At 34.6% G+C, this 23951-nt stretch overlaps 2 protein-coding genes across 2 annotated transcripts; both read left to right on the top strand.

Annotated features, from left to right (window-relative positions):
- The first annotated feature begins 1167 nt into the window (after positions 1-1167).
- On the top strand, positions 1168-7289 carry LOC123676480. Its single transcript, XM_045612382.1, has 5 exons — positions 1168-1326; positions 3230-3388; positions 3469-3619; positions 3704-4028; positions 7204-7289. Exons 1-5 carry the CDS (start codon positions 1255-1257, stop codon positions 7208-7210), a joined length of 714 nt encoding a protein of 237 aa, XP_045468338.1. The 5' UTR covers positions 1168-1254; the 3' UTR covers positions 7211-7289.
- A 9797-nt stretch (positions 7290-17086) lies between these two features.
- LOC123676441 lies at positions 17087-22247 on the top strand. The gene is made up of 2 exons (XM_045612321.1): positions 17087-17225; positions 19835-22247. The coding sequence occupies exons 1-2, from the start codon at positions 17172-17174 to the stop codon at positions 22121-22123; spliced, it is 2343 nt and encodes a 780-aa protein (XP_045468277.1). The 5' UTR covers positions 17087-17171; the 3' UTR covers positions 22124-22247.
- The last annotated feature ends 1704 nt before the right edge of the window (positions 22248-23951 follow it).

The following is a 23951-nucleotide window of genomic DNA, read 5'->3' as shown; positions in this document are numbered from 1 at the left end:
GTAGTGAATTTTAACAATTTCAATGCATTGTTGAAACGTGTATAGTTCCATTTTAGCAATAACATAGTTCAAATTATCAAATGTCAAAAGATGACACCTTCAAAAGTGTCAGCTGGCCAGATAGCGAGCTATTCAAATTGTAATCTTTTGAAAAATACTATACATTGTATCTATTTTTGATTTTAGTTTCGATTGACTTCGATCATCATTCTTTACCATGTGTAGTTATTTCTCATTGGGCTAACTTCATCTTTAACGACTACAAAAAACCTACCGTTTCTGAATATATTTCACCTGATAGTTAATAGTTCAATTATACAATTTAGACATAATTCTGGTTAACTTCGTTCAAAAGTCTTTCATGAAGATCTCGTAAAGATTGGATATACATTACAAATGAATTTTTTTCTTTAGTCAAATACAAGGATACAAACAGATAAAGTACAAAACAGTAGGTATCCACTTTATTATTGAAACTTATCATAGTTTTATTTAACAGATCTAAACACCAAAAATACATTGGAAATAATAACAAATTTCAAAATTCACAATTTTCCACCTGAAAACCTGGAAATTCCACAATAACACTATGTAACTCACTGAAAATTTTCAAGCAGGCTTGATGAAACTCGAATATGGAGCATAGAAGAAGCATAGTTTTTGACATAGGGCTAGAGATGAATTTATGCCTAGGTTCTTCAAAAATGTTGAACATTTCATGTAGTCTTGATGAATCTTGTCATGTTCTTGCTGTTGAGATGAGTTTTCTTGACACTTCTTATGAAGTTGTTGAATCTAAACCTGATGAAGTACCTAATAATTAGGCAAAATTATTGCTGTAGGTATTGAATATTGTAAAAATAGAACTATTCAATCCAGGTATCCATCTTCAAGTGAGAATAGATATTAAATATAAGAGGATGATGGATGATCATTACTAAAATATAATTAACTTCAAAATGGAATATAGAAGTTCCTGGTGATCCAAATTGAACCCATCCACATGTCAAATCAAACAGTCTGCATATTTCACCGACCTTCACCTACAAATCGGTCAGAGGTATTTGAACCGCGAATGTCTACAATTTTTCTTCGCTACCATGCATTGGAACAACATCACGTCCTAGGATTCAACCAAAACTGAAATCGTGAAAATTTGTACAGGTTGAACTCGACTCGTTGGGATCTGGATGAAACTATATAATTGATGGAAAAATCGAACATCCACCATTTGAGTGCGAGGAGGTACTCGAGATGAAGGTTTTCTTAGGTTTGTGCGTTTTGGCTATTTTAGCCGGTGCTTCTGCCGACTGCGGTTGCTTAAAAGTGAGTAAAAAGATGTTTTCGATTGATTTTTCTGACAATATTTGGTCCCATTTAACTTGAAATAGGGATTGGTTTTCTGTGGCTACTCTTTGAGTAGGTATTGAAAAAAATCATTACTCAACCCATTTAATTAATTTCAAAAGTTTTTAGTACAAATGACTCATATAAGAATAATGAAAATTGAAAAGAAGAAACTGATGAGGTGCACTTGTTGGTGTCATAATAATAATAATAAGTCCTTTATTTCCAACAGGGTTAACCCCCAATTACAGGAAAACACAACTTTAATTACAGTACTTTAACAATATAACAATCTTATGTTTGTTTTTTCAAACACTTTTTCTGGGAATTATATTGGGTTTTTAATGAGCTTGAGAACTTTAGATGATAATACAAGACAAAAACATTGTTGGAATTAATTTTTCATAAATGTGGTTCTTTATCTTGTTGATGAGAAGAGTAAAATTAGTTCTATAACGATCAATAACATGATTGCTTGCTCCCTAGGCCGATTATGTTGACCGTAAAATGGAGGAAGGAGCCCCTATATTATCTAGCCATCTTCTTTGCGGTCTTCTTTACATCAGTTTATAAAGATGTTGTTCTTAAATAAGTACTTTTCGCTAAGCCGATTATGCTAGTCTTTTTTCTCTACTGAACTCAATTATTTCCAAGACAAATATATTTTGCTACGTTATCCAGCTTTGTAGTATGTAAGTATGTGTCCTTTTTACTTTTACTCCTTATCTCGAATTTCAACATATTAATTTCTGATCCAAACTTTTCTACGGTATCGGCTAGATCTTTCCACATTGCTGCAATTCATCAAGTCATAAACCGAATTATTTGAGACGAATATCTTTGTCATTAATAATATCTGCAATTATTGATGATTATTAATTCTTCAAGTCTTCGAATGTTAGGTACATTTTCTGTTGTCCCATCAATGCTGATGATGAATATGTTTATGCAGTCGTGTCTTACATACCTCCTCACATAGTGATATTTGCTACTACTTCATTTTAGGCAAATACCTGAACGAATTCTTCAATTGTGTCTCAATCTTTGAAATTTCATACATCGAAGTTTGAAAATTAATCAATCCATTCATCTTGAAAAGTAGTGGATATTTTATGTTATTCTTCTAAAGTAACCAAACTCCAATCATTCAGAAACTAAAGTCTTCTTTAGTTTCTGAAAATAACAACATCGCTTTGGAAAAGATCGTTTTGCGCTTGCAAATATTTTGTGGATTAGAATATAATAACTGCAACTTCAATTGATATATTTGTTCCTCTAGAAAAACTACTAATGAGGGATAGGATATGCAAGTAAAGAATGAGCTATAAGTTGTTCCCATGGGGTCTCCCAAAAATAAATCAAACTAAACGCCTACCCTAATTGTATCCTTTGTATTATCATCCAGGAGAGTTCTTCAATAGTTCGAATCAAATGACGTCAAAGAGGAGTCAACTTTCCGCAAAAAATTGAATATGTCATCAAAAGTCTTAACAATATCCAAAAATACCGCCAACTCTTAATTTTAGTGGTTTGTTCAAATATTACTTGTAAAATCAGGAGTGTGATTAGTACTTAAATTCTCAGGAATACAAATCACCTATAGTAGATAGTGTACTATTTATTTATTTTTTTGGAAAAAATCAACGTTTCTCTATGGATTTTTCTAAAATCAGAGTGAAATAGTTAATAGTGTATATCAGGCAGTAGTTATCTTATCAATTTGAATTGTCTGATTCAAATAATTGATTATTCAATTCAATTACTTACTTCATGTTATTCTTGATTTTTGAGTGGTGTTTTTGATTGATGTTTTGTTTTCAATTCTGACGAACATATGATTGTTCTTTAGTTTCCATTTCAGAATTTTATCATTTTCTTTCAGTGTAATCCAAACTTCCAAGTGGTCTCTCCAAGGTATAGCCCTTGCAAAGTTATATACAGAAACAACAACCTGAATCTCCCAAGTATAGCACCATACAAACTTCAAGCAGCAGTTCCACCACCACCTCCAGTTTTTGTACCCAAAGAATACGATTATAAGGTGAGTACATTAAAATATCTTCAAAAGTGCAAAATATATATCTACCCACAGGGAAAACATACTGACTATTGTTTCTTCAGATGCAATTCCTTCCTTATGCCACCAACCCTTACGTGGGTTCTGTCTATGAATATGGTCTGCAAGCTGCTGTAGTCCCCCCACCTGGACCATTGCACATTCCTCTCCAAAACTTGAGAACAGGAGTAGAACGTGTTGTAATGGATGCACCAGGTAATTACCTAAAAATATTTTTGTTCCCATTCAAAACTTTCTACAATACAATCTTTACAGTATAATAATTTATAACGTTTTTAGCAAACGCTTTGGGCTGTGGTACCTCAACTTGCCACCCAGGTTTCTTCAAAAAATCTCCCTTACCTGTTCCCTTACCTCTTCATCTTCACCATCATCACCATCACGATTGTGGATGTGATTCATGCCGAAGTGATTCTTGTGGATGTGGCTCATCCCGACGAGATTCTTATGGATATGATTCTTATGATGGAGACTCCTGTGGTTGTGACACTTGTGGATGCGATTCTTGCAATAGAGACCGCAACACACTCCTGAAAGAGGAAGATGCAGATGCTGGTTACAAAGGCCCAATAATAGAACCCCTACTGGCTCCACTCTGTTCAAGGTATGCACAAAATTTCATCAGAAATATCCTCCATAGCTCACGGAGTATGTTCGAGGATAACCTCAATTCAAATTGTAAGAAATTCAGAAGAAAAAGGAATACAATCGAAACCACAAACCATGTATCGAGAAATAAGAGGGATATAATCGATTTGCCAATGAATTTTATGTTTAAGTTCGTTCCAAATCTAGTCAGAGGTCCTATCATTCATGCAATGCATACTATTCAGCATAATGCCAATCCTGCTGTTATTAGAGCTAGAGCTAATGCTAATAAACATAAAATTCAAGCTAACTTAGCAAAGTCCAAACTTAAAATGAAAATGCATAATAATCATCTTCCTCGAGGTAACATCAAAACCAAGCCTCTGAATGCAATGAATCTCCATCAGAATTTCAGAAAGAACAATCCACTTGACTGTACCAAAACTGAAAAACTACTTCTTCACGTTTCTTCCAAACCATCGACAAAAACTAATAACTTAGGATACAAAACGAAAAATATTTTTGATCATTTCGTAGCATCAAAACCACCAAATCGATTGAATCATAAACATGCTGATGATGCAATAGATCAAACTTCTTCAAGATATTGGACAATCCAACCAAATCTTAAGAGCAAGTACAACATAGGCGATAGTGAGAGAGATGATATGGCTGAAGATATTCTTGGCAAAACAAATAATATCCTGAGAGAAATGTTCAATACTTTCAGTATACGAAAGAAATTACCTAGAGGATATTTGAATCATCAACGCCATAGAACTCTAGATGAAATGAAAAGGAGTTTTCGACAAAAGGGATATTCAGATGAAGATATAAGAAATATTTTACTCTCCAAAATGCAAAGATTCAACGAAATGTACGAGAAGAGTGCTGCAAACTCTATAGAACCATATAAGGATATAATTCATGCAAAAAGCAGAAAAAGACGAGGAATTTTGTTAGACACTAATCAGTTCCAGTTGCCCTTCTTCGAAATAGAAGATGAGGTATTAGATAACTATAACCAAGACTCTCAAGATCAAATAGTTTCACTTAAGCATAAAAAGAGGAGAAGTAGAAAACACTATGACGATTCAGAAATGGAATCTGGGGAAGAAATACTTGGAGCTGGGCATCCTCTGTATGACCATCCATTCGTAGTCTTGCTTAGAACCCCTTTAAAACTATTGCATCATTTTCATGACATCAGAAAAAATTTTCATCCTATACTATATAGTTTTCCAAAAATACTTCAATCTTCTAGAAGATATTTAAAAGACTTTGGAAAAAACCTGCAGACCGGAGTGCTTGACTTCGCTAGTAACATCATGGGTGACTTCAGTAACCAAGTACCGAAGAAGTATAATTCTTTTTTGATGCCTAGTAGACAACGACGAAGTTTAGTTGAAAGGATGCCACAAAGCCATCAGAATAAAGCTAGAAAAAAGAGATACATATTGAAAGTTGTTGATGAAAAGGAGGTTCAAGAATTCTTAGAGGAAAAACTTGGTGGTTATTTCGGTGATGAAGAAGAAGACGAAAAAGAAGATAAAGAAGACGAGGAAGAAGATAATAAGTCTGAAGAGAGAGTTGGAAAAGCTGAAACTAAAAAACACACCGGAGAGAAAAAATTCATCGTTAAAAAACTATCACCAAAATTAATACTTGACAACAATGGAAAACCTTTTATAGAAATAAACGGGAATAAGAGGCCTTTATTTTTCGGTAAAAACAAACATAAAGCACCTATTCTGCAGAAGTCTAAGCAGAAAAAACCCGAAGCGAAAGATTCGGGTGAAGATGTATCAAATAAAGAAGAAGACACAGAACATGAAAATAAAAACGGCAAAATAGACGAAATTATTGCTCAAGCTAAACAAAAATTGAGTGAAGAGCAAATTTTGAAAACAGTCAACTGCGATGAGATGCCAACACAAACTATAAAGGAAAAAATCAATCAAATATCTTCCTACATACAAGATCTAGTGAATCTGGATTGTTCAAAATATGCAAACTTGTTCGAGAATTTATCCAAATTAGAGAAAATGAGGAAAACAATTGCTGAGTATTGGAAGAAAGTTATGATTAATGAAAAAACGAACGATATACAATGTAAAATAAAAATACTTAAAAGTATAAGAGAGATGCAAAATGAAAAAGATGATGCAACGAAAAAAATTGCTGAAATTTTAAGAATAGGAGATAATTTCATTGTTAAGAAACTCGTGAAATTGTTAGTTAGGCTTCAAAAGCTACAATGTCTCATTCAGAAAGTTGTAGATCATTTTGAAAATCGTATGAAAATAGGGACAATTTCAGATACAGAAAAAGAAATCAAATTCGTTGATTTTCTTTCTTCTCTTTCCTTTGAATCGGCCAAAAGTGAAGAAGAGTTCGTTTCCTCTTTAAAAAAGGAAAAACATGAATATCTCCATAAGGAAATTCAATTCTTGGAAAACTTAAGGTTACTTTTACAAAAAGATGACACTTACATAACTAATGAAGTCGCTAAACAGATATGGGAAATGAGAAATGTAGAGAAACTACAGCAAGAAGCAATTGAAGAAATGAATACCAAACTTGAAAGCAACATGAAAATTAGAAAAGAACTAAAAATACTTTTTGACCTTCTGAAACAAGTAGAAGCTTCAGAAGATGCTTGCGAAAAACTATTGCAGAAGGTTGGTGAAAGTAACGTAGTGGGTTCGAAACTTCTTCTGAGGAATAATAAACGACAAAAACAAAGTTTATCAGAAATATTAGAGAAAATTAGACAAAACGCCAAATCAGCATTGTCGGCACGGAAATCATCGAGGAAAACTTGAAGCTATTTGAAATGATTCATAAGAAGGCTTAGGTATTAATTGATTTTATGCATCAATCGATAATATCTTGAATATCTTGAATATATCTATCTAGGAAATGAATCCTATGTGTAACGTCTTTGTTGAAATACTATTATGAAATTATTAGGATCAGTATTTTTCAATGTTCATTCAGTAATTGAAATATTTGCACAAGAATAATCAACCTGTGTTATTGTAAGTATTGTTCATTTGTGAAATAAGAGTTAAATTTTTGTATTTTTTTATATTTATTGTTGTTGTCCTTGTTTACCATTGATTTTCGTTCCAACAAAATTTCAATGACTCTTATTCTTCATCTACTAATTTTTTTTTCGTTTGTTTTAGGATCTAAGGACCGAAATCAATGGCAAACATCGGAAGAAAATTTGATGGATCTTAAAATTGAAGCCAGAATAAAAGAATCAAACCTATTTCTCTTTGTTCCTAAAATTTCTTCACCCCTGTCCTGAAATATTCGAAAAAAAAATGAAAGGAATGAGAAAAATAGAATATCATTAGATACATCAGTTAACAATTCAAAAGGTTTCAAAGTTTTTCCACATAACTAAATGCTTTGAATGTGAACTACCAAATGAAATATTGAATAGAAAAATCTCGTTCCAAGTTATAATTAATGGTGGGAGATATAGGTCTTAGGAACAAAAAATTTATCAAGTCTTACTCCATTCTGTCACAACGTTTCATCCTATTGGGCCTTCTTCAGGCTGAAAAATAATAAGTTGAAATCAGTGTCAAATGAACATGGAGAAATCGAATATTATGTGCCTTAAAATGATTACATAAATTATTAAAAAACATAAAACACCTGAATTGAATACTGAAAGTGAGAATGTGAAACGAAAAAATGCAAAACTGAGTTATAAATAAAATGAAAAAGAGAGAATAATAAAAACTTCGATATTTTCATCTACAGAACATAGTCATTCAAAAATAATCGATGCTCAGGTTCAGTGGAACTCGTTTTCGTGTGTTATTTTCGATTTCGAATTTTCCATTAATGAAAATATTGAAGTTTTTATTATTCAAATTTTTTAATTTTTTATTTTTTATTTTATTAATTTTTATTATTTTTTCTTTTTTGTTCTGTTTCTCCATACCGATGTTTTGCTTGATCTGCTTTGAAGTTGGATAACTCAATTTTCGTTTTACATTTTCACTTTATCAGTATTGAATGCATGTGTTGTCATTTATCTATAGTTTTCATGTTTTTCAATAATTTATGTTATCATTTTGAGGCACATAATATTCGATTTCTCCATATTCATGTATCACTGATTGTAAATTATTATTTTTTAGCCGGAAGAAGGCCTAATGAAGGCCGAAACGTTGTGGAAAAATGGAATAAGACTTGTTAAATTTGGTTGTTCCAGAGACCGATATCTCCCAACTTCAAAAAAATATTATTCCAAATCATTGGAAAAGTAGGTTTTTACAAAAAAAAATAACAATCAGATATATTACGTTTCTATGAATATTTTCCAGTGCTAACTTTTGCAAAAAATATCGAATCAAAGATGAAATAGTAAACCCATTCCACAACACAAAAAATGAACAATATTCATGTTCAAAACAATGCATTTTTTTGATTCGTCTCAAAAAAAATTAGAATACTTAAAGAAAATCAGTTTACCATTCGAGCGTTCTGCTTAATTTTATAATTAACAAAAATTCGAAGCCTTGAAAGGAACTACAGAAATTTACGTATTCGATATTGTAGTTCGATAAAATAATCTATAAGTTTGAAGACTTGATATAAGGTACCTAATACTATATCTCAAAAAAAACTTCCAAATCACTGTATAACTAGAAATGTTGAAGTTACAAATAAACTTGTTTCTCCCCAGAATTCTTCATAATAATAAATACATTTTCGAACATTTCAATCGATCAATCAGAGTGCAGAATAAACAATAGTCGAACACCATCATATTTATTATGAAAAATTATTGTGGTAATTCTCTGATAAGGAAGGACTTTCTTAGACTGAGGAGATGGCAGCAAAATCCCATATACTTGGTGTCTCCCTGTATAATAACTTTCCTGATGGTGGTGTCAGAACTCAGAAATCTTTCAACTAAGCAGCTCAACTAGACTAGCAAAATTTTTCACACAAAGAAGTTTATATGCTTTCGATGAATTTAATGAGATTACGATGGGTGTCACAGATCTTTCATGAATTTTATTTATTGTTTATTTATTTGTGGATTTGTTTCAAATGTAATGTGCATAAATTCCTTGACCTGTGAAAATACCAATAAAGAATCAAACTATCAAGGTATTGAATGGTGAATATTTCGAACTCATAAGGATCCATCACTACAAAGAAATTAACAACAAAATATAAAATTGTTGAACGAGATAAAACTTGTTTTAAAAATTGCTTGATGTTGTCTATTCATAAATTATTAATATAATTACTGTGCATATCGGTAGAAATATAAAACGAAACCTCAACTCAAGTTAAGTGCGTAGTTTTAGAGCAGAATGAAAAAAAAAAAGATGCAAGAACATTCTATGGTAGGATCTAAAGGTATCACACAATCCGTATGTGTCGCTTTTAAATAAAAAAGTTCAGCTTATCCAAGTATCTAGTGATTTAGAGGACCAAGAACGGTAGTGTCTCCTTCTCCACCTTATGAATAGATGTAAGTCATCAAGCTGGGGGAGAAAATCATCCGTCTCATTAGAATCACGAAAAATATCCATAACAATAAAGTTTTTGGGTATAGATGTCCCTCAATGATCTTCATGAATATATCGCATAATGAAGATGAGAATATTACATGCCATTGCCAAAACCCTCTCTTGTCTATATGAACTATATTGAAATTGGTGAAAATTTTGACTGAGTTTTTAATTTAGCAAGATTTATAAGTTCATACATTGGTTGAACAGACTATGAAAAAGAGAATGTTTTTAACTCTATGCAGCCATCAGGTACTCTACTAGAAAAAAAGGTTAACTACTTCGAAATAACCCAAAAAAGAATGTGATGGATGAAACAGAAAAATGGATGTTTTTTTTTCAAAAAAATCGAGGGAATTCTTACCAACAAAAAATAAAGGATTTTCCAATAAGTGATTTCATTTTGATATAAAAAAATATCAAAAAATTCAACGTAACAATTGCATCAGCCTCATTTTCGAATGAGTAAAGTTCAAACATACTACCAGCTCAAAAACCGCACTGAACATTGAAGATGGAGAGGCTTTTCAAAAATCATTGTTGGATTTTCCGAGCCCCAAATGCGACTATTCTGCTCATTAAAGTAGTTTCCGAAGTGAAAATGGGCCATTCCTGAAGATGATTTTTAAATGGAAATCCATTCATTTCGATCATTGAAGAAATGACGAGGACGAAGTATCGACAAACTTAGATCGGCGTCAACACTTCGGATTAAAGCATCAATTTTCTTGATCGACGCACACGGTTTTGATTCGTCACATCACTAACTTCTTCAAACAACTCAAATTTTTCCACCAGGTTCACTATTGTCGGCCGAGAAGATTACCCAAGTGCTTTGGTTTTGTAAACTGTGACTGCCAAATGTCCATCATTTTTGTAGTGAATTTTTACGATTTCAATGAGTTGTTAAAGCGTGTACTGTACTATTTTAAATTATGGCGTAGTTTTTACTTATCAAATACCAAAATATGACATCTTCGAATGAGACAGCTGCCAGATAGCGGGAACCTTTTATTGGAAATCTCTTCATATAACGGGTGTTTTTTTTCGAGGTATATAACTTTAAGTTGACATTACTGTTCAAGATGGCGACCGATTTGACAGTTGTCAAGTGATTTATTCTCAGTTTGGTTTGGCAATTCATCTTGAATAGACTCACGCCTGAACAACGTTTGAAAATAGTGCAATTTCATATCGACAATAATGGTTCTGTCCGGAATACGTATCGCGCCACTATGTCCATTTTATCGTCGACAAAATCGTCCATCAGAGCTGTTAATTCGATTAACCATGGAACGTTTCCGCACCACGTTTACTCTTATTGATAACTCGCATCCCCAGAGACGCCGTACGGTGCGTACAGAAGAAGCTATTGCTGCTGTAGAGCGTAGCATTGAGGAAGAGCCGAATGAGTCTATCCGCCATCGAGCACAGGAATTGGATCTGTGTCCATCCACTTTATGGAAGATTTTGCGGAAGGATCTTGGTTTGCGTGCAAAATCCAACTCGTGCAAGAATCGAAGCCAAACGATCATCAAGTAAGGCGTAGATTCGTCGAATGGGCCCAAAATGAGATTGCCGTTGTTCCCGATTTTCATAAGCGAATTTTGTTTAGCGATAAAGCGCACTTCTGGTTGAATGGTTACGTCAACAAACAAAACTGCCGCATTTGGAGTGAAGCTAATCCTCAAGTGTATGCCGAAACACCGTTACATCCAGAAAAACTGACTGTTTGGTGCGCTTTATGGGCTGGTTGAATCATTGGTCCGTATTTCTTCAAAAACGATGATGGCCAGAACGTTACAGTCAATGGTGATCGGTATAGAGCCATGATTAATAACTTTTTCATTCCTGAATTGAAAAACCATGATGTCCAGGAGCTTTTGGTGACCGCCTAATTTCACGTTTCGGACCTGTGAATTGGCCTCCAAGATCTTGTGATTCAACACCGCTAGACTACTGTCTGTGGTGCTATGTAAAGTCATTGGTCTATAAGGACAAGCCACAAACCCTTGACCATTTGGAAGACAACATTCGCCGTGTTATTGCCGATATACGGCTACAAATGTTGGAAAAAGTCATCGAAAATTGGACGTCCAGATTGGACTACACCCGAGCCAGCCTTGGCGGTCATATGCCAAAAATAATATTTAAAATGTAATGCCACAAGATTATCTAGCGGATAAATAAAATTCATGTCAATCGAATAATCCATCGTTGTTTGATTGCAATTTAGTTCTATAGCTCTAAAAAAAAAACCCTTTATAATCAATAAATAAAATCAAATCATATGTATTTACATGGACGGTTCTAAATATAGCTGAGATCTGCTATTTTAGAATTTGCTGAAAATGTTTGTGCCGAGTAGTATAGAGGTGAGACTGAAATCATAAGAAATTTTATAGTTGCAAATATATAAGAATGAGCTTGTTGAAAGTTCTTGACCTTAAACCTTGGCTACAAAACGAGTGAAGTCAAGGTCATACATTGACTCTAAGAATCTTCATTTTATTATTATTTACTAATAATTATTTCCTCATTGAAATTCTTCGTTACCAAAATGCTGTGTTGCTTCTTCTGATTATGTAATAAGTTACTATTCTTATCAATGCTCCTTAGATTAAACATGCAATATTTACCTATATAACGAGGTTGAATACGATTCTCCAATTCTAATACCACTGCAATTTTCACATTTTATGTACAATACTTCTTCAGGAAAAACCTAACTTAGTGGTTGAAAAAAAAACAAAATCTGGTGGAGCGAGTCAGACATTTGAATGAGACGGCATCAATAATTTTTGTGGGAGGAAAACGCCTCTTTAAAAGGAAAGCTTACAGGAAGAGTAGTCCAATCCATTTCTTCAGCAGTTTCATACAATGAATATAAAAACTCCCTATTTTTTCATTAGGATTATGCGTTTCGTACGGATGAGAAACTGTCATCTAAGGAGATTGTCATATAGCTAACGGATGTTTTTCAATTGCTTAAGAACTTACGATAATGTCAATGGTTTGACAGGTACGAATATCAACTTGTGTTGACATTTCTGTTCAGAAAGGTTGCTGTTAACGCCAGATCAACTCTTCAAAAATGGTGAAAATTCACTTTGAATAAATAAATCTATTCGTGAACCTTATAGAGCACTTTTTCCATTTCACGGTCAACATAATCGACCTAGTGTTCATCTTTGTTGATCGGAGTGTATGAAATACAAGCTTTGCTTACATTTCTAATCGGATACTTATGTATTTTAGAATATTGTATATTATATATTGTGATGAATAAATTAGAATTAGAATTTGAATTAGTGAGCAAGCAGTTCCTGCAGTTATGGATCGTTTTCTCACAAACTCTACTGTTCTTGATTCAAACCCATCAAGAAGACAAAGAAATGTGCGCACCAAAGACAATATTGCTGGAGTATTGAAGAAGACGATAAAATGTCGATACGTCACCGTTCTCAACTTGTTGACCTTTGTCTTTCGACTATTTTGAAATTTTACGTAAGGATCTTGGCTCACGTGCCTATAAAATACAGCTCGTGCAAAAATTAAAGACAAATGGCCATCGTTCACGTAGCATTTTAGCTAATTGGGCTAATTCGAAATTTGTCGAAGATGAGCATGTTTCTGGAGAATTATATTTGCAGATATATCTCATTTCTGGTTAAATGGCTTCGTCAATAAGAAAATTACCGTATATGGATTATTGAAAATTAAAACACAACCTCATCCTGTTTTTGAAGGGAGAGGGGATGATTTATATACAAAGACAATCCTCAAGCCACTAACGAATCACCATTACATCCTTTAGAATGACTTTTTGGTGCAGTTGACATGCTTGTGGCTTCATCGGTCTCTATTCCTTCCGAAAGCTAAACATCGCAGTCATTTGGTTTTAACAAGACGATGCAACTTGCCATATAGCGTGCTCAACCATCAATTTATTGCAAAATGAATTTGGTGACCACTTTATTTCCAGAAGTGGTCCTGCTAACTGACCTCTTCGTTCGTGCTACTTAACTCCTCTCGATTACTTTGTATGGGGCTCTGTTGAGTTCTGGATTAATGCCGACAAACCATCAACTCTTCAAGCATTGGAAGCCATTATTCAAGCCACCATCGACACCATACGGCCAGATTTATCGGAAAAATTAATGGAAAATTGGTCTGTTCTAATGGACTCGTAACCGCGGCGGCATATGCAGGAAATCACATTTAAAAAAATTAATGCCATGAAATTATCTATCAGATAATAATAATAATAATGAAAAATTCATTCCAACAACGTCCAATTAGCATTTTGCCTGCTGCCTCTAAAATATTCGAGAAGATTTTGAATCACCAGATTATTGAACATCTAAATGAGTTTGATTTACTTCCGTCAGGTTTACTAAGTAGATTCAGTTGCATGACTGCTCTTCTCAAAATAAGTGATGATATTATAAAGAATTCGGATAATGGACTTGTAACAGCGTTAGTCTTGTTAAATTTTTCTAAGACATTTGATACGATCTCTCATAAGTTATTACTTGCCGTGTTGTCTTTCGTAGGATGATGCAGTAGCATTGTTTCGGAGCTACCTTTCCTTCAGAAGCCAGCATGTCACAATCAATGGTTCTCTGTCTGATTATTTGCCTATATCCATAGGAATGCCACAGGGGTCTCTCCTGGGTCCCCTGCTCTTCATCATTTATACTTACATGTTTTGGAGGTTCTTTAAATTCTATAATGCCCATTTTTATTCTGATGACACTCAGTTCTATCTCAGTTTTGATGCTGATGATGTTGAAGAAGGAGTCAGGAAGTTAAATCATGACATTGCGACCATCCAGGAGATATCTGAGCAACACAACCTTTCGATTAATCCCAGTAAATCTTGAGCAATACTTTTCTGCAATCAGTCTGTATGTGATAGGTTAAGTGAGGTGATCCATTTTTTCATTGGTGGTGATGAGATCCCTATTGTGAAGAGTGTTCGTAACATGGGTTTGATAATGGATTTTTTTTTTCGTTTCAGGTTTCATATTGCAGGCTGTATTAGCAGCTCGCTGTATGCCTCGAGGCTTATCTATCCTCACCGCTCTATTTTGCCTGTTGAGGTGAAGAGGGCAGTTTGTGATTCCTTGGTATTGTCCAACTTTAATTATTGTTCACATGTTTTTTTTTCCTGTTTGGATCAAGTGACCTTGAACTCTATCCAAATAATTCAAAATTCTTGCTTGAGATTCATATATGGAATTCGAAAGTTTGAACGTATATGTCATAAATTGGTGGATGTCAGGTGATTGAACATGCGTAACAGATTTTTGGTGTGGGCTTTAGTCTGTTACCACCTTATTCTTTTATCTAAAAAAGCATCATATCTGTATCGAAAGATAATATTCAGGTCTGATGTACATAATCTTAACACACATAGTAGAGGACTTATATCCCCTCCTCCTCATAGATCACTATTTGAAAGATCTATTAGTTTTTCCAGCTATAGATTTTATAACAGATATATTTGTAGTTCATTTGTAAATTTGTCTGTATAATCTTTCAAAGCTCAAGTCAGGGATCAGTACGGGCTCAGTAATCAGTAATTTTCTTTTTTTTGTCATATGACTCACTTATAATTAATTTTTGAAACTGGAAAGTTATTGAATTTTTTTTTCATATATTTTTCGTCAGGGTTTGAGTGGAAAAGCAGGGGCGTATGGCTTCATCACCATCTGAAATCCGCCCTGTGATAATTTTTTTTCTGATGTGTTTTTTGGATTTGTAATATTTTTCATCTACTCCTATTGAATTATAAACTCATTATTCAACTGCTTTTGAGCAATTAATAGTATCTATTAACAAACAGCGTGATTTATAATAACTCACTATTATAAATCGGAAAATATGGATCTGTGCTTCTATACTTCTCTGCTTCTATTCGATTGGCCGAAAGGGAACATTCCATTATTTTTATTGAGGGGAGAAATGTCCGAGGGAATGTCACTTTTGACGTTTTCAAATTAAGTTGATATCTAATTATTGTGAATGATTTGCTGAAAACGATTAATTCAGATAGTGAAGATGAAATATTATAAAGATATACATTTCCAAAAGACAAACAGCTAATGTTACCATACAGAATTAATAGCCCGAAAAAATATAAAGGAGTTTGAAATTTTCAAGATTGGTGTAGCAGTAAGATCATTGAGTAATCGTTTACAGGGAATATTTTTTGGTATATTTTAATGCATTTTTATAGGCAATTATTAGGGTTTTTTCAATAAATTTCTATGTCTGACTCTGTACTGGATTGGAGCTAGCCGAAGCTAGTTCGATTGTGATTGGTAGCACTAAGTTTCCATCTCTCTTGTACGGGATCGAGCACATTATGTTTATTTCCCGTTCCTTCTGTTTTTATTCTAAGTCTGTATTTTTTTCTTAGTATTTATTGATATAGTCGTAGATAAAGTATAGTATTCAACTTGGGGTAATGGTCATAACTCACTTGATGAATTACAGCACTCGCCTGCGGCTCGTGCTGCAAACATCATCTGCGTGAGTTATGACCTACATTACCGCTCGTTGAATAATATACTATTTTCTTCTCTTCAATAAAGGCATTATTAATATCATTATTATTATATTTCTGTATTGTTTTTTTATTTAAAGTTCTCACGCTCTAGAAAGTCTTTGTTCGAGGTAACATGACAGCGCAGCGTTACCTTCAAGAAATAGTGGAGTCATATGTTCTTCCTCCCTTCAACCGGCTCGAAAATCCAATATTTCAGCAAGATAATGCCCGACCTCATGTTTCCAGAGTTAGTTTAAACTTTTTCGACGCGACCCATGTGAATCTCTTGCCATGGCCGCCCAGTTCCCCCGATCTTTCGCCCATAGAGCATGTTTCGGACATCATGGGTAGAAAGGCTTGGAAAATTTACCCCAGTCCCCACGGATTTTGGCGGCTCTGAGACATGATAGTACAGGTAGCTTGGGATAGTATCCCTCTAGAAGAAATAAACCATTTTATTGCATCAATACCAAAACGCGTTGGGGAGGGCATAGATAATCGCGGTGGACAAACACATTATTCACAGATTTAATTAAAAAAAATGGTAAACCTCTTGTTTTTTTATCCACATTTCAATTATTTACTGCTTGCTAAACTATCTACGTTTTACCAAAAAAAAAATTCAATTTAAACAGCTCCTTCTGGGTGTTGCAGTTTCTTTTGTCAGTTAGTATATGTAACTGAAGAAATCTAACTGATGAATTGCAACCGAGATTGCAACGTACTCATTCGTACTCAACCAACCATCGAAGTTCCTGAAAGCTCTCGGCATGAAAATGTGGAATGGAAATTCTGGTATAGGTAATCCTTTCTCGTGTTGACAATCCACAAAACATGAGTAGGTGAGTTTTTGTTCCAGTGAACTCCAAATTTTGTGATACATATTCTTCCAGAGTTCAATGTCATTCGTTTCAGTGCAATGAAACACGAACTGATTTAATATTATTCAATGACAAATCCGAAGACGTGACGATTCCGTTTTAAAAATATCGCTATCATTTTGTTCGAGAAAACTTTTATAAACCAGAGGAATCGAAAATTATAGTCAGTCATGATGTTGAAGTGCTTCATTTTTTCATTGCTTTGTTTGCTGTTGGTGTATACTGTAAGTACTAGAACATTTTGCAAGCATCCCTTAAACCAGAGAATGTTATTCTGAACTTCAATTAATCAAAAAATATACTAACTGACAAAGACACTGCACCACCCAGAAGGGACTGTTTAAATTTTTAATTTTTTTTTGGTAAAACATATATAGTATAGCAAGGAGTAGGAAAATGATTGAAATTTGGAGAAAAAACGAAGGGTTTACAATTTTTTTTTTAAATTTGTTACTAATGTATTTGTCCACCGTGATTATCTATACACTCCCCAACACGTCAGGGCATTGATGCAATAAGATGGTCTATTTCTCCTTGAAGGTTACTATTCCAAACATGCTCTATGAGGGAAAGATCGGAGGATCTAGGCGTCTATGACAAAATATTCACAAATATGCTCGAAAAAGTTTAAACTAACATTGGCAATATGAGGTCGGGCATAATCTTACTAAAATAATGGATTCTCGAGCCGGTTAAGGTAAGGTAGAACATAGGACTCCGCTACTTCTTGAAGGTAACGCAGCGTTGTCAAGTTACTTCGAATGAAGACTTAAGGTGACCTACTTGCATGTGCAATAGCACCCCATACCATAACACCTAATTTCGGTGTACAGGGTGAGCAAATTTCGATGTTTTAGCACTACAACTTTTGAACCAGAGGGGATTGACTAAATCTGATACCCTATTGTCGGTCTCTTTTTCTGAGAAACTAACAAGGGTAGTATTCATTTTTAGCCACCTTCTTCTGTTTTCAAGTTATAAGCAAAAATTGGAAAAATGGCGATATCGAAAAACATTTATATCTCCGCTAATACTGATGATAGAGCTCTGAAATTAAAACATTATACAGGCACTTTTTTACGTAGAATCCAGTGGCGTGCTCGTATTTTCAAAAGGGTCTTTAATTACGAAGCTATGACCCAAAGTTATGTTTTTTCAAACACTAGATTTCTGTGCCATTTTTTGAAAGCTTAATTTTTCCTGATTTCAAAAATATATAACATTGTATGATTCGTATCAATATAAAAATAGAAAATGGTCAAAAACCTTTTTTCATCTAAGAGTCTCAATATTTCTATGGTTTCAACTGTTGATGAGCACAGAAAAGTTGAGCTGTCTATAACAAGAGCAGTGTCTTTCCCAACCTAGGAATGTTTTTTCGAGTTCATTTACATTTTCGAAACTATTTATAAAATGAATCTAGATTAGAATTTCGTAGAAATTAGTAAAAAGCATAGAAATAATCAGATTGACGGAAGGACACTGCACTTGTTATAGAAAGCTCAATATTTCTGTACTCATCAACAGTTTAAACCATAGAAATATTGAGACTCTTGGGTGAAAAAAGGTTTTTGACCATTTTCTATTTTTTATATTGATACGAATCATACAATGTTATATATTTTTGAAATCAAGAAAAATTAAGCTTTCAAAAAATGGCACTGAAATCAGTGTTCCCATTTGAAAAAACATATCTTTGGGTCATAGTTCGTAATTGAAAACCCTTTTGAAAATACTAGCACGCAACTGGATTCTACGTAAAAAAGTGCAATTTCAGAGCTCTATCATCAGTATTAGCAGAGATATAAATGTTTTTCGATATCGCCATTTTTCCAATTTTTGCTTATAACTCGAAAACAAAAAAAGGTGGACAAAAATGAATACTACTCTTGTTAGAATGGGGTATCACATTTTGTCTATCTCCTCTGGTTTAAAAGTTGTAGTGCTAAAACATCGAAATTTGCCCACCCTGTACATGAGGCTCAATCATGAGGATCCATCTTTCTCCTGGCGTAGTGTAACCCTTTTTTAGACCGTCATGTGCACCCAAGGAGAATCGATATTCATCAGAAATGACGACCTGATGCTATTCCATATTCTAATGTTGGTGTTCTCTCCACCACTGTAATTGTTGCCGGCGATGCTCAACCGTCAGAGGTAACCCATGATGGGGTCGATAATGCTGCAGTCCAAAAGACCTTATCCGGCGGTAAACCGTTCGGACAGTTACAGGATGGCCTTGTTCTCCTAACCACTCATCAGCCAAAATCGAGTTGTCGCAAATGGATCTCTAATGGTCATAAGTATTAGATCTTGAACTTTTGTGTCCCTTTGACGTCCGGTGCATACTCTTCTCCAATTTTGGGCATAATCAAACCACGCTTGACAACATCTCATAACAATAGTTGGATTTCTGTTCGTACAATTAGCGATTTCTGGAAATTACAACCCCGATCTCATTCAAATTCACTTAGCTGGCGATAAATTGCGCGTACACGTGCTCTAGGCATTTTAACAACAACTGAACATCGACCTTCGATCTCCTCAAACAGCTGGTTTGTTGAAAAATTCAAAAAACTTGCGAAAAACGACTGCAATATTTAAGTAACAAAAATTGTTCACATGAAGAAACCTTCACGATTTGTTTCCCCAAATTCAATCATTTACTCCTTGATATGGGTACTATCTATATTTTACCAAAAAAAAAAAAATGAACAGCTCCTTCTGGGTGTTGCAGTTTCTTTGTCAATTAGTATAAGTTGTCAATAGAAAAAACTCTCGAATTATACATCATTAAATTCAAATTTTCTAAAAATGCTGTTTTGTTGAACAGACAAAAGCTGACACAAAATGTAACCTGAGAGCTATCTTCAAAACTCCAAGAAGGAGCAACTATGATGAATTCGAGCTGATGGAAAGGTCCAGTTTCTTGAGCGAAGATCCAAAGATACGACCTGCCGAACCGAACATTCCAAACACGTACTCCAACGCTCGAGTTCTTCTAAGGCTTGGAGATTATAAAAATGCCGTCAAGAAGAATAACAATAACGTCAACACCAAAATAACCCTTGCTGGTCCCAACCACAACAATTATTATCAACCCCCATTCGTTCATCCTTATTATCCACCAGTAGTCCCTTCAATGGGATATCCCTGGAACTATTATTACCCTTCTCCCAGAATCCCACAATACACCCCTCAATACTACGTTATTAACACCCCAAAATACTTGCCTCAGTATCCAGTTCCTCCACCAAATGCTCCCGTACTAAGTCCATATAATATTTCCCCACCACAACCTTCACACAAACCAAAACTGGTGATAAATGATCCTGTCCTCCCTGTCAGCTCTGTGATACAACACATTCCAATTGCTTCGATTCAACCCAAAAGCTCAGCATCAAATGGATTGAACACGATGACCGTTATTCCCAAAATCCTCCTAGATTCTATATCTAAACCAACTTCTGTGAATGATAAAATGGAAAACGAAAAATTGTCAGAGCCTGCTAATTCACTTCCTGAGAACATAACGAACATCCAACCATCTACTGAAGATTCGAAAAGCGATAGTAAAGAACCCGTCATACAAGAGGATAGTAAAATACAAGATTTAAAAATTGAAGGAATTCAGATTAACACTCAAAATGCAACACCAGAGGTACCAGTACTTGTAGAATTTTCTCCAGAACTCGTTCAAAATATACCCAAAGAGGTAGCAAATATTGGGATTGTGGATCTATCAGCTGTTAACCCAGAGCCTTTACCCTCAAATAACAATTTGAACGAACCACATGTCGGTGATGCAATCAATAAAGCTACCGATGAGGACGCAAATCGAGATAATTTTCAAATTATTGAACTTTCACCTTTGAATTCGAATACTGTGCCATCAGACAGTAACTTGAATGTACCAGATGTTGATAATTCGATAAATACCCCTGTTGAAGAAAAGAAAGAACCTGATGTGGTAGTTGAACAGGAAATACATCTCTCAGATCCTATACCAGAACCACCTATAGAACCTATTCAGCCTGAGACACTGCCAGAGGATACTTCTATACATAACATGAACCATCCACGCGTGCTTCATCCTGTCACACTCTCCAACAATATAGAAAATGTGGAAATAGTAGGCGCAGGCAATGTCAACATTAGTTTGAATGGAAATGCTAGACCTACTATTGAAAATTGCACCAATACTAAAGACTTCGAGCTTGTAAACCTTCTGCAAAAATCTTTGGTACCTTTTATCAACTTGAAAACCAACGAGGAACCCAAACTTTTGGTCAGTTATCCAGTCATCAACAATGTCGATAAAAACATTCCTGATCATCCTTCAGCTATTATTGTGGAGTCATTAAGGAGAGAACCAACATTCTGTGCTGGTTGTGCTGATTGTGGAAAGTCCAAGAAGAAAGATGTTGATATCGATAATTTGAACATATTCAAAATTGCTTCGATGATGCCTCAAGTGTTTTCAGATATTCACGAATCTTCTAGTGGTTTTTCACTTTCCTCATCCTCGGCATCACAGTCTGTACCTTCATTTAATGTTGAACCAAAAACAGTGGTTAGTGGATATTCAATTTCGTCTGCTTCTGGATACTACGAAGATCCTTCAAAGAGGATTGTTTACCAGAAACCGACAGAAATAACTGTAGTGCCTCCCCAAATAACAGAAAATATTCCTCATCTCAGTCAACCTACTTTGGTTCCTCATCATCCAATTTACTCGTCTCCAGCACAAGAAATAATACCGCTAACTTCAAGACGTTATGCACAACCAAGACCACAACCACAAATTATAGAAAGATCGAAATTGGTCGATCTCTTGAAATATCTCCTTTCAGAAGTTACTTCTGCTCCGTCAACATATTCAAAACCAAATGTATGTCCTTACTGCGCTAATGTGATAAGGGTACCAACAGTAGTGAGGTGCCCACATTGCTCGAACTATCATGACGTATCAAGAGCTTATTCCTATCCCGAGATACAGAGAAATTTCTGTCCACATTGTATGGCTCACAGTCAAATGGCTCAACTTTGGAATCCACCAAGACTTCATCAAAGATGCCCTTATTGTGCCAAATATAGAGGTGAACTCAATCAACTCGGCTGAAATATGGGAATTATATAATAAACAGATTTGAAACCTGGAAAATTGGTCAGTTGTAATATTAGAGTAGAGTAGTTCATGTAATGCAGCTTTTGAAGTTATGAAAAAAATAGAATTTGAAAATGAAGCTCTTTTGTATGTTTTCAATAAATGATAAAATATAACCTTTTTTTCTATATTTTGAAATCATCGCATCTGAAGATGCAATCAAGCTCATTTATAAAGGTATTCAGCTATTTCGATTCATTATCACTAAAACATTTTTACAATATTCTACTGGAATTTTTTTCTGGTTTTGGCAACGCGATCAACATGAAAATTTGAATAAACATGAAACTGTTCAAACGGGTTATATTTAAAAAACGGAGGTAAAAAACTACTGACTTCTCGATAATTATTGAGTACTCTACTGGGTGTTCAAAATGAGACAATGTATTGATAATTCATCCAAGCCTTAATATATGGCTTATTCCAAATGACATACACTGCATTTTTTTATTAGTACCAAATCTTATTATCTAAGAAAAATTATCTACCAATTGAGAAAATAAAATAGAGGATGTGTAATTTGGAATAAGCCTTATCATTATTATTATTTGAACTGAGTTGTGGCTCGGTAAGCCTTCCGGGAACTGTGACCATGTAGATCTTTTGTTCTGTACCATACTCATTCATGGAAACCCAAGGAGGTCGTCAATGGCGTTGATAAAACTGACAACATCCTTAGGGGCCTTGGCCATTACCTCTCAGGTATCCAGGTAGGTGAAATCGTCACGAATTTCTTTGATGGAACAAGTCTAGCAGTGTTAGTCCAGTGGATTATCCTGTTGTTCAACTCCCATAGCTGGACCGCATCTTTATATTGGTCTTTTCCTAGCCCACAGAAAGGCTCAGGTCCAGCAGGTGTTAACCTTGATGCACTTTTTCCAAGTTCATCAGCTCTTTCATTTTCTTCAGCACCACAGTGCTCTGGAGCCTATAGTAGAGCCACTTTATTGCCTCTGGTTAGTTGCCTCATGGTGTTACGGCAATCCCAGGTCAGCAAAGACCCCTGGCAGTACGATTCCAGGGATCTCAGCGTGGTCTGGCTATTCGTGGTGATGTAGAAATGCGCCCTCTTGAGGTTCATTTCAAGACACTTCTGAGCGCATACGTATACACTATACAGCCAGTATCTTGGTCTGTAACATAGAAGGCTCACTTCCCAGGGCTTTAGAGATCCTCAGTTTAGGTCCATATAGACACAATGCCAGTACCTCTCTCTGATTTTGATCCATCGGTAAACCATACAGATGACTTTTTTGTCATCCGTATGGACTTTTTTTGTCCAAACGATTTACAAAATGCCCCATATAAATGTAAAATATTTGAATAAGTCATGAATGAATTAACTCATTTTGAACACCTAGCACACTAGTAGAGTTGTCAATAATTATCAAAATGTCTTACCTCCAAGCTTTTAGTATTTACTTTCAAAATCTCATTAAAGATTAATGTTTATCATATTTATCAATAGATAAATTTCTACATTTCGGTTTGTCCAAAGACCCTACAATATTTAAAAAATCCAAAAACGTTGAGTTTTAAGCATATGAAATTTAGAACGAACTTAAATTCATTTGTCCTATGCATGCAATCGGAAAATTCAATGAAAAACAGTTCCATAAGAAAAACCATACTTTTTTGGTCGTTTACACCTTTTTGGTACAGCCTGTGTATTTCCAAACAATTTGAGAAGGTAGCTCCAGTGGAGCCCAATCATACTATGTCGAAAGATTGTGCTTGAATGTAACAGAGCGTCGCATCAATTTTCGAATACCTGTATATACAG

Source organism: Harmonia axyridis, chromosome 3 (assembly GCF_914767665.1).
Source record: "Harmonia axyridis chromosome 3, icHarAxyr1.1, whole genome shotgun sequence".
Lineage (NCBI taxonomy): Eukaryota > Metazoa > Arthropoda > Insecta > Coleoptera > Coccinellidae > Harmonia > Harmonia axyridis.
The sequence above is the reverse complement of the archived record's forward strand: the minus strand, read 5'-3'. Positions and strand labels throughout refer to the sequence as shown.

Excerpts from the sequence above, each read along its gene's own strand:
- LOC123676480 (XM_045612382.1), top strand. The coding sequence starts at position 1,255 with ATGAAGGTTTTCTTAGGTTTGTGCGTTTTGGCTATTTTAGCCGGTGCT. Across the intron at positions 3,389-3,468 it reads CCAAAGAATACGATTATAAG|ATGCAATTCCTTCCTTATGC; the intron begins GTGAGTACATTA and ends TTGTTTCTTCAG. Across the intron at positions 3,620-3,703 it reads TGTTGTAATGGATGCACCAG|CAAACGCTTTGGGCTGTGGT; the intron begins GTAATTACCTAA and ends TAACGTTTTTAG.
- LOC123676441 (XM_045612321.1), top strand. The coding sequence starts at position 17,172 with ATGATGTTGAAGTGCTTCATTTTTTCATTGCTTTGTTTGCTGTTGGTG. Across the intron at positions 17,226-19,834 it reads GTTTGCTGTTGGTGTATACT|ACAAAAGCTGACACAAAATG; the intron begins GTAAGTACTAGA and ends TTTGTTGAACAG.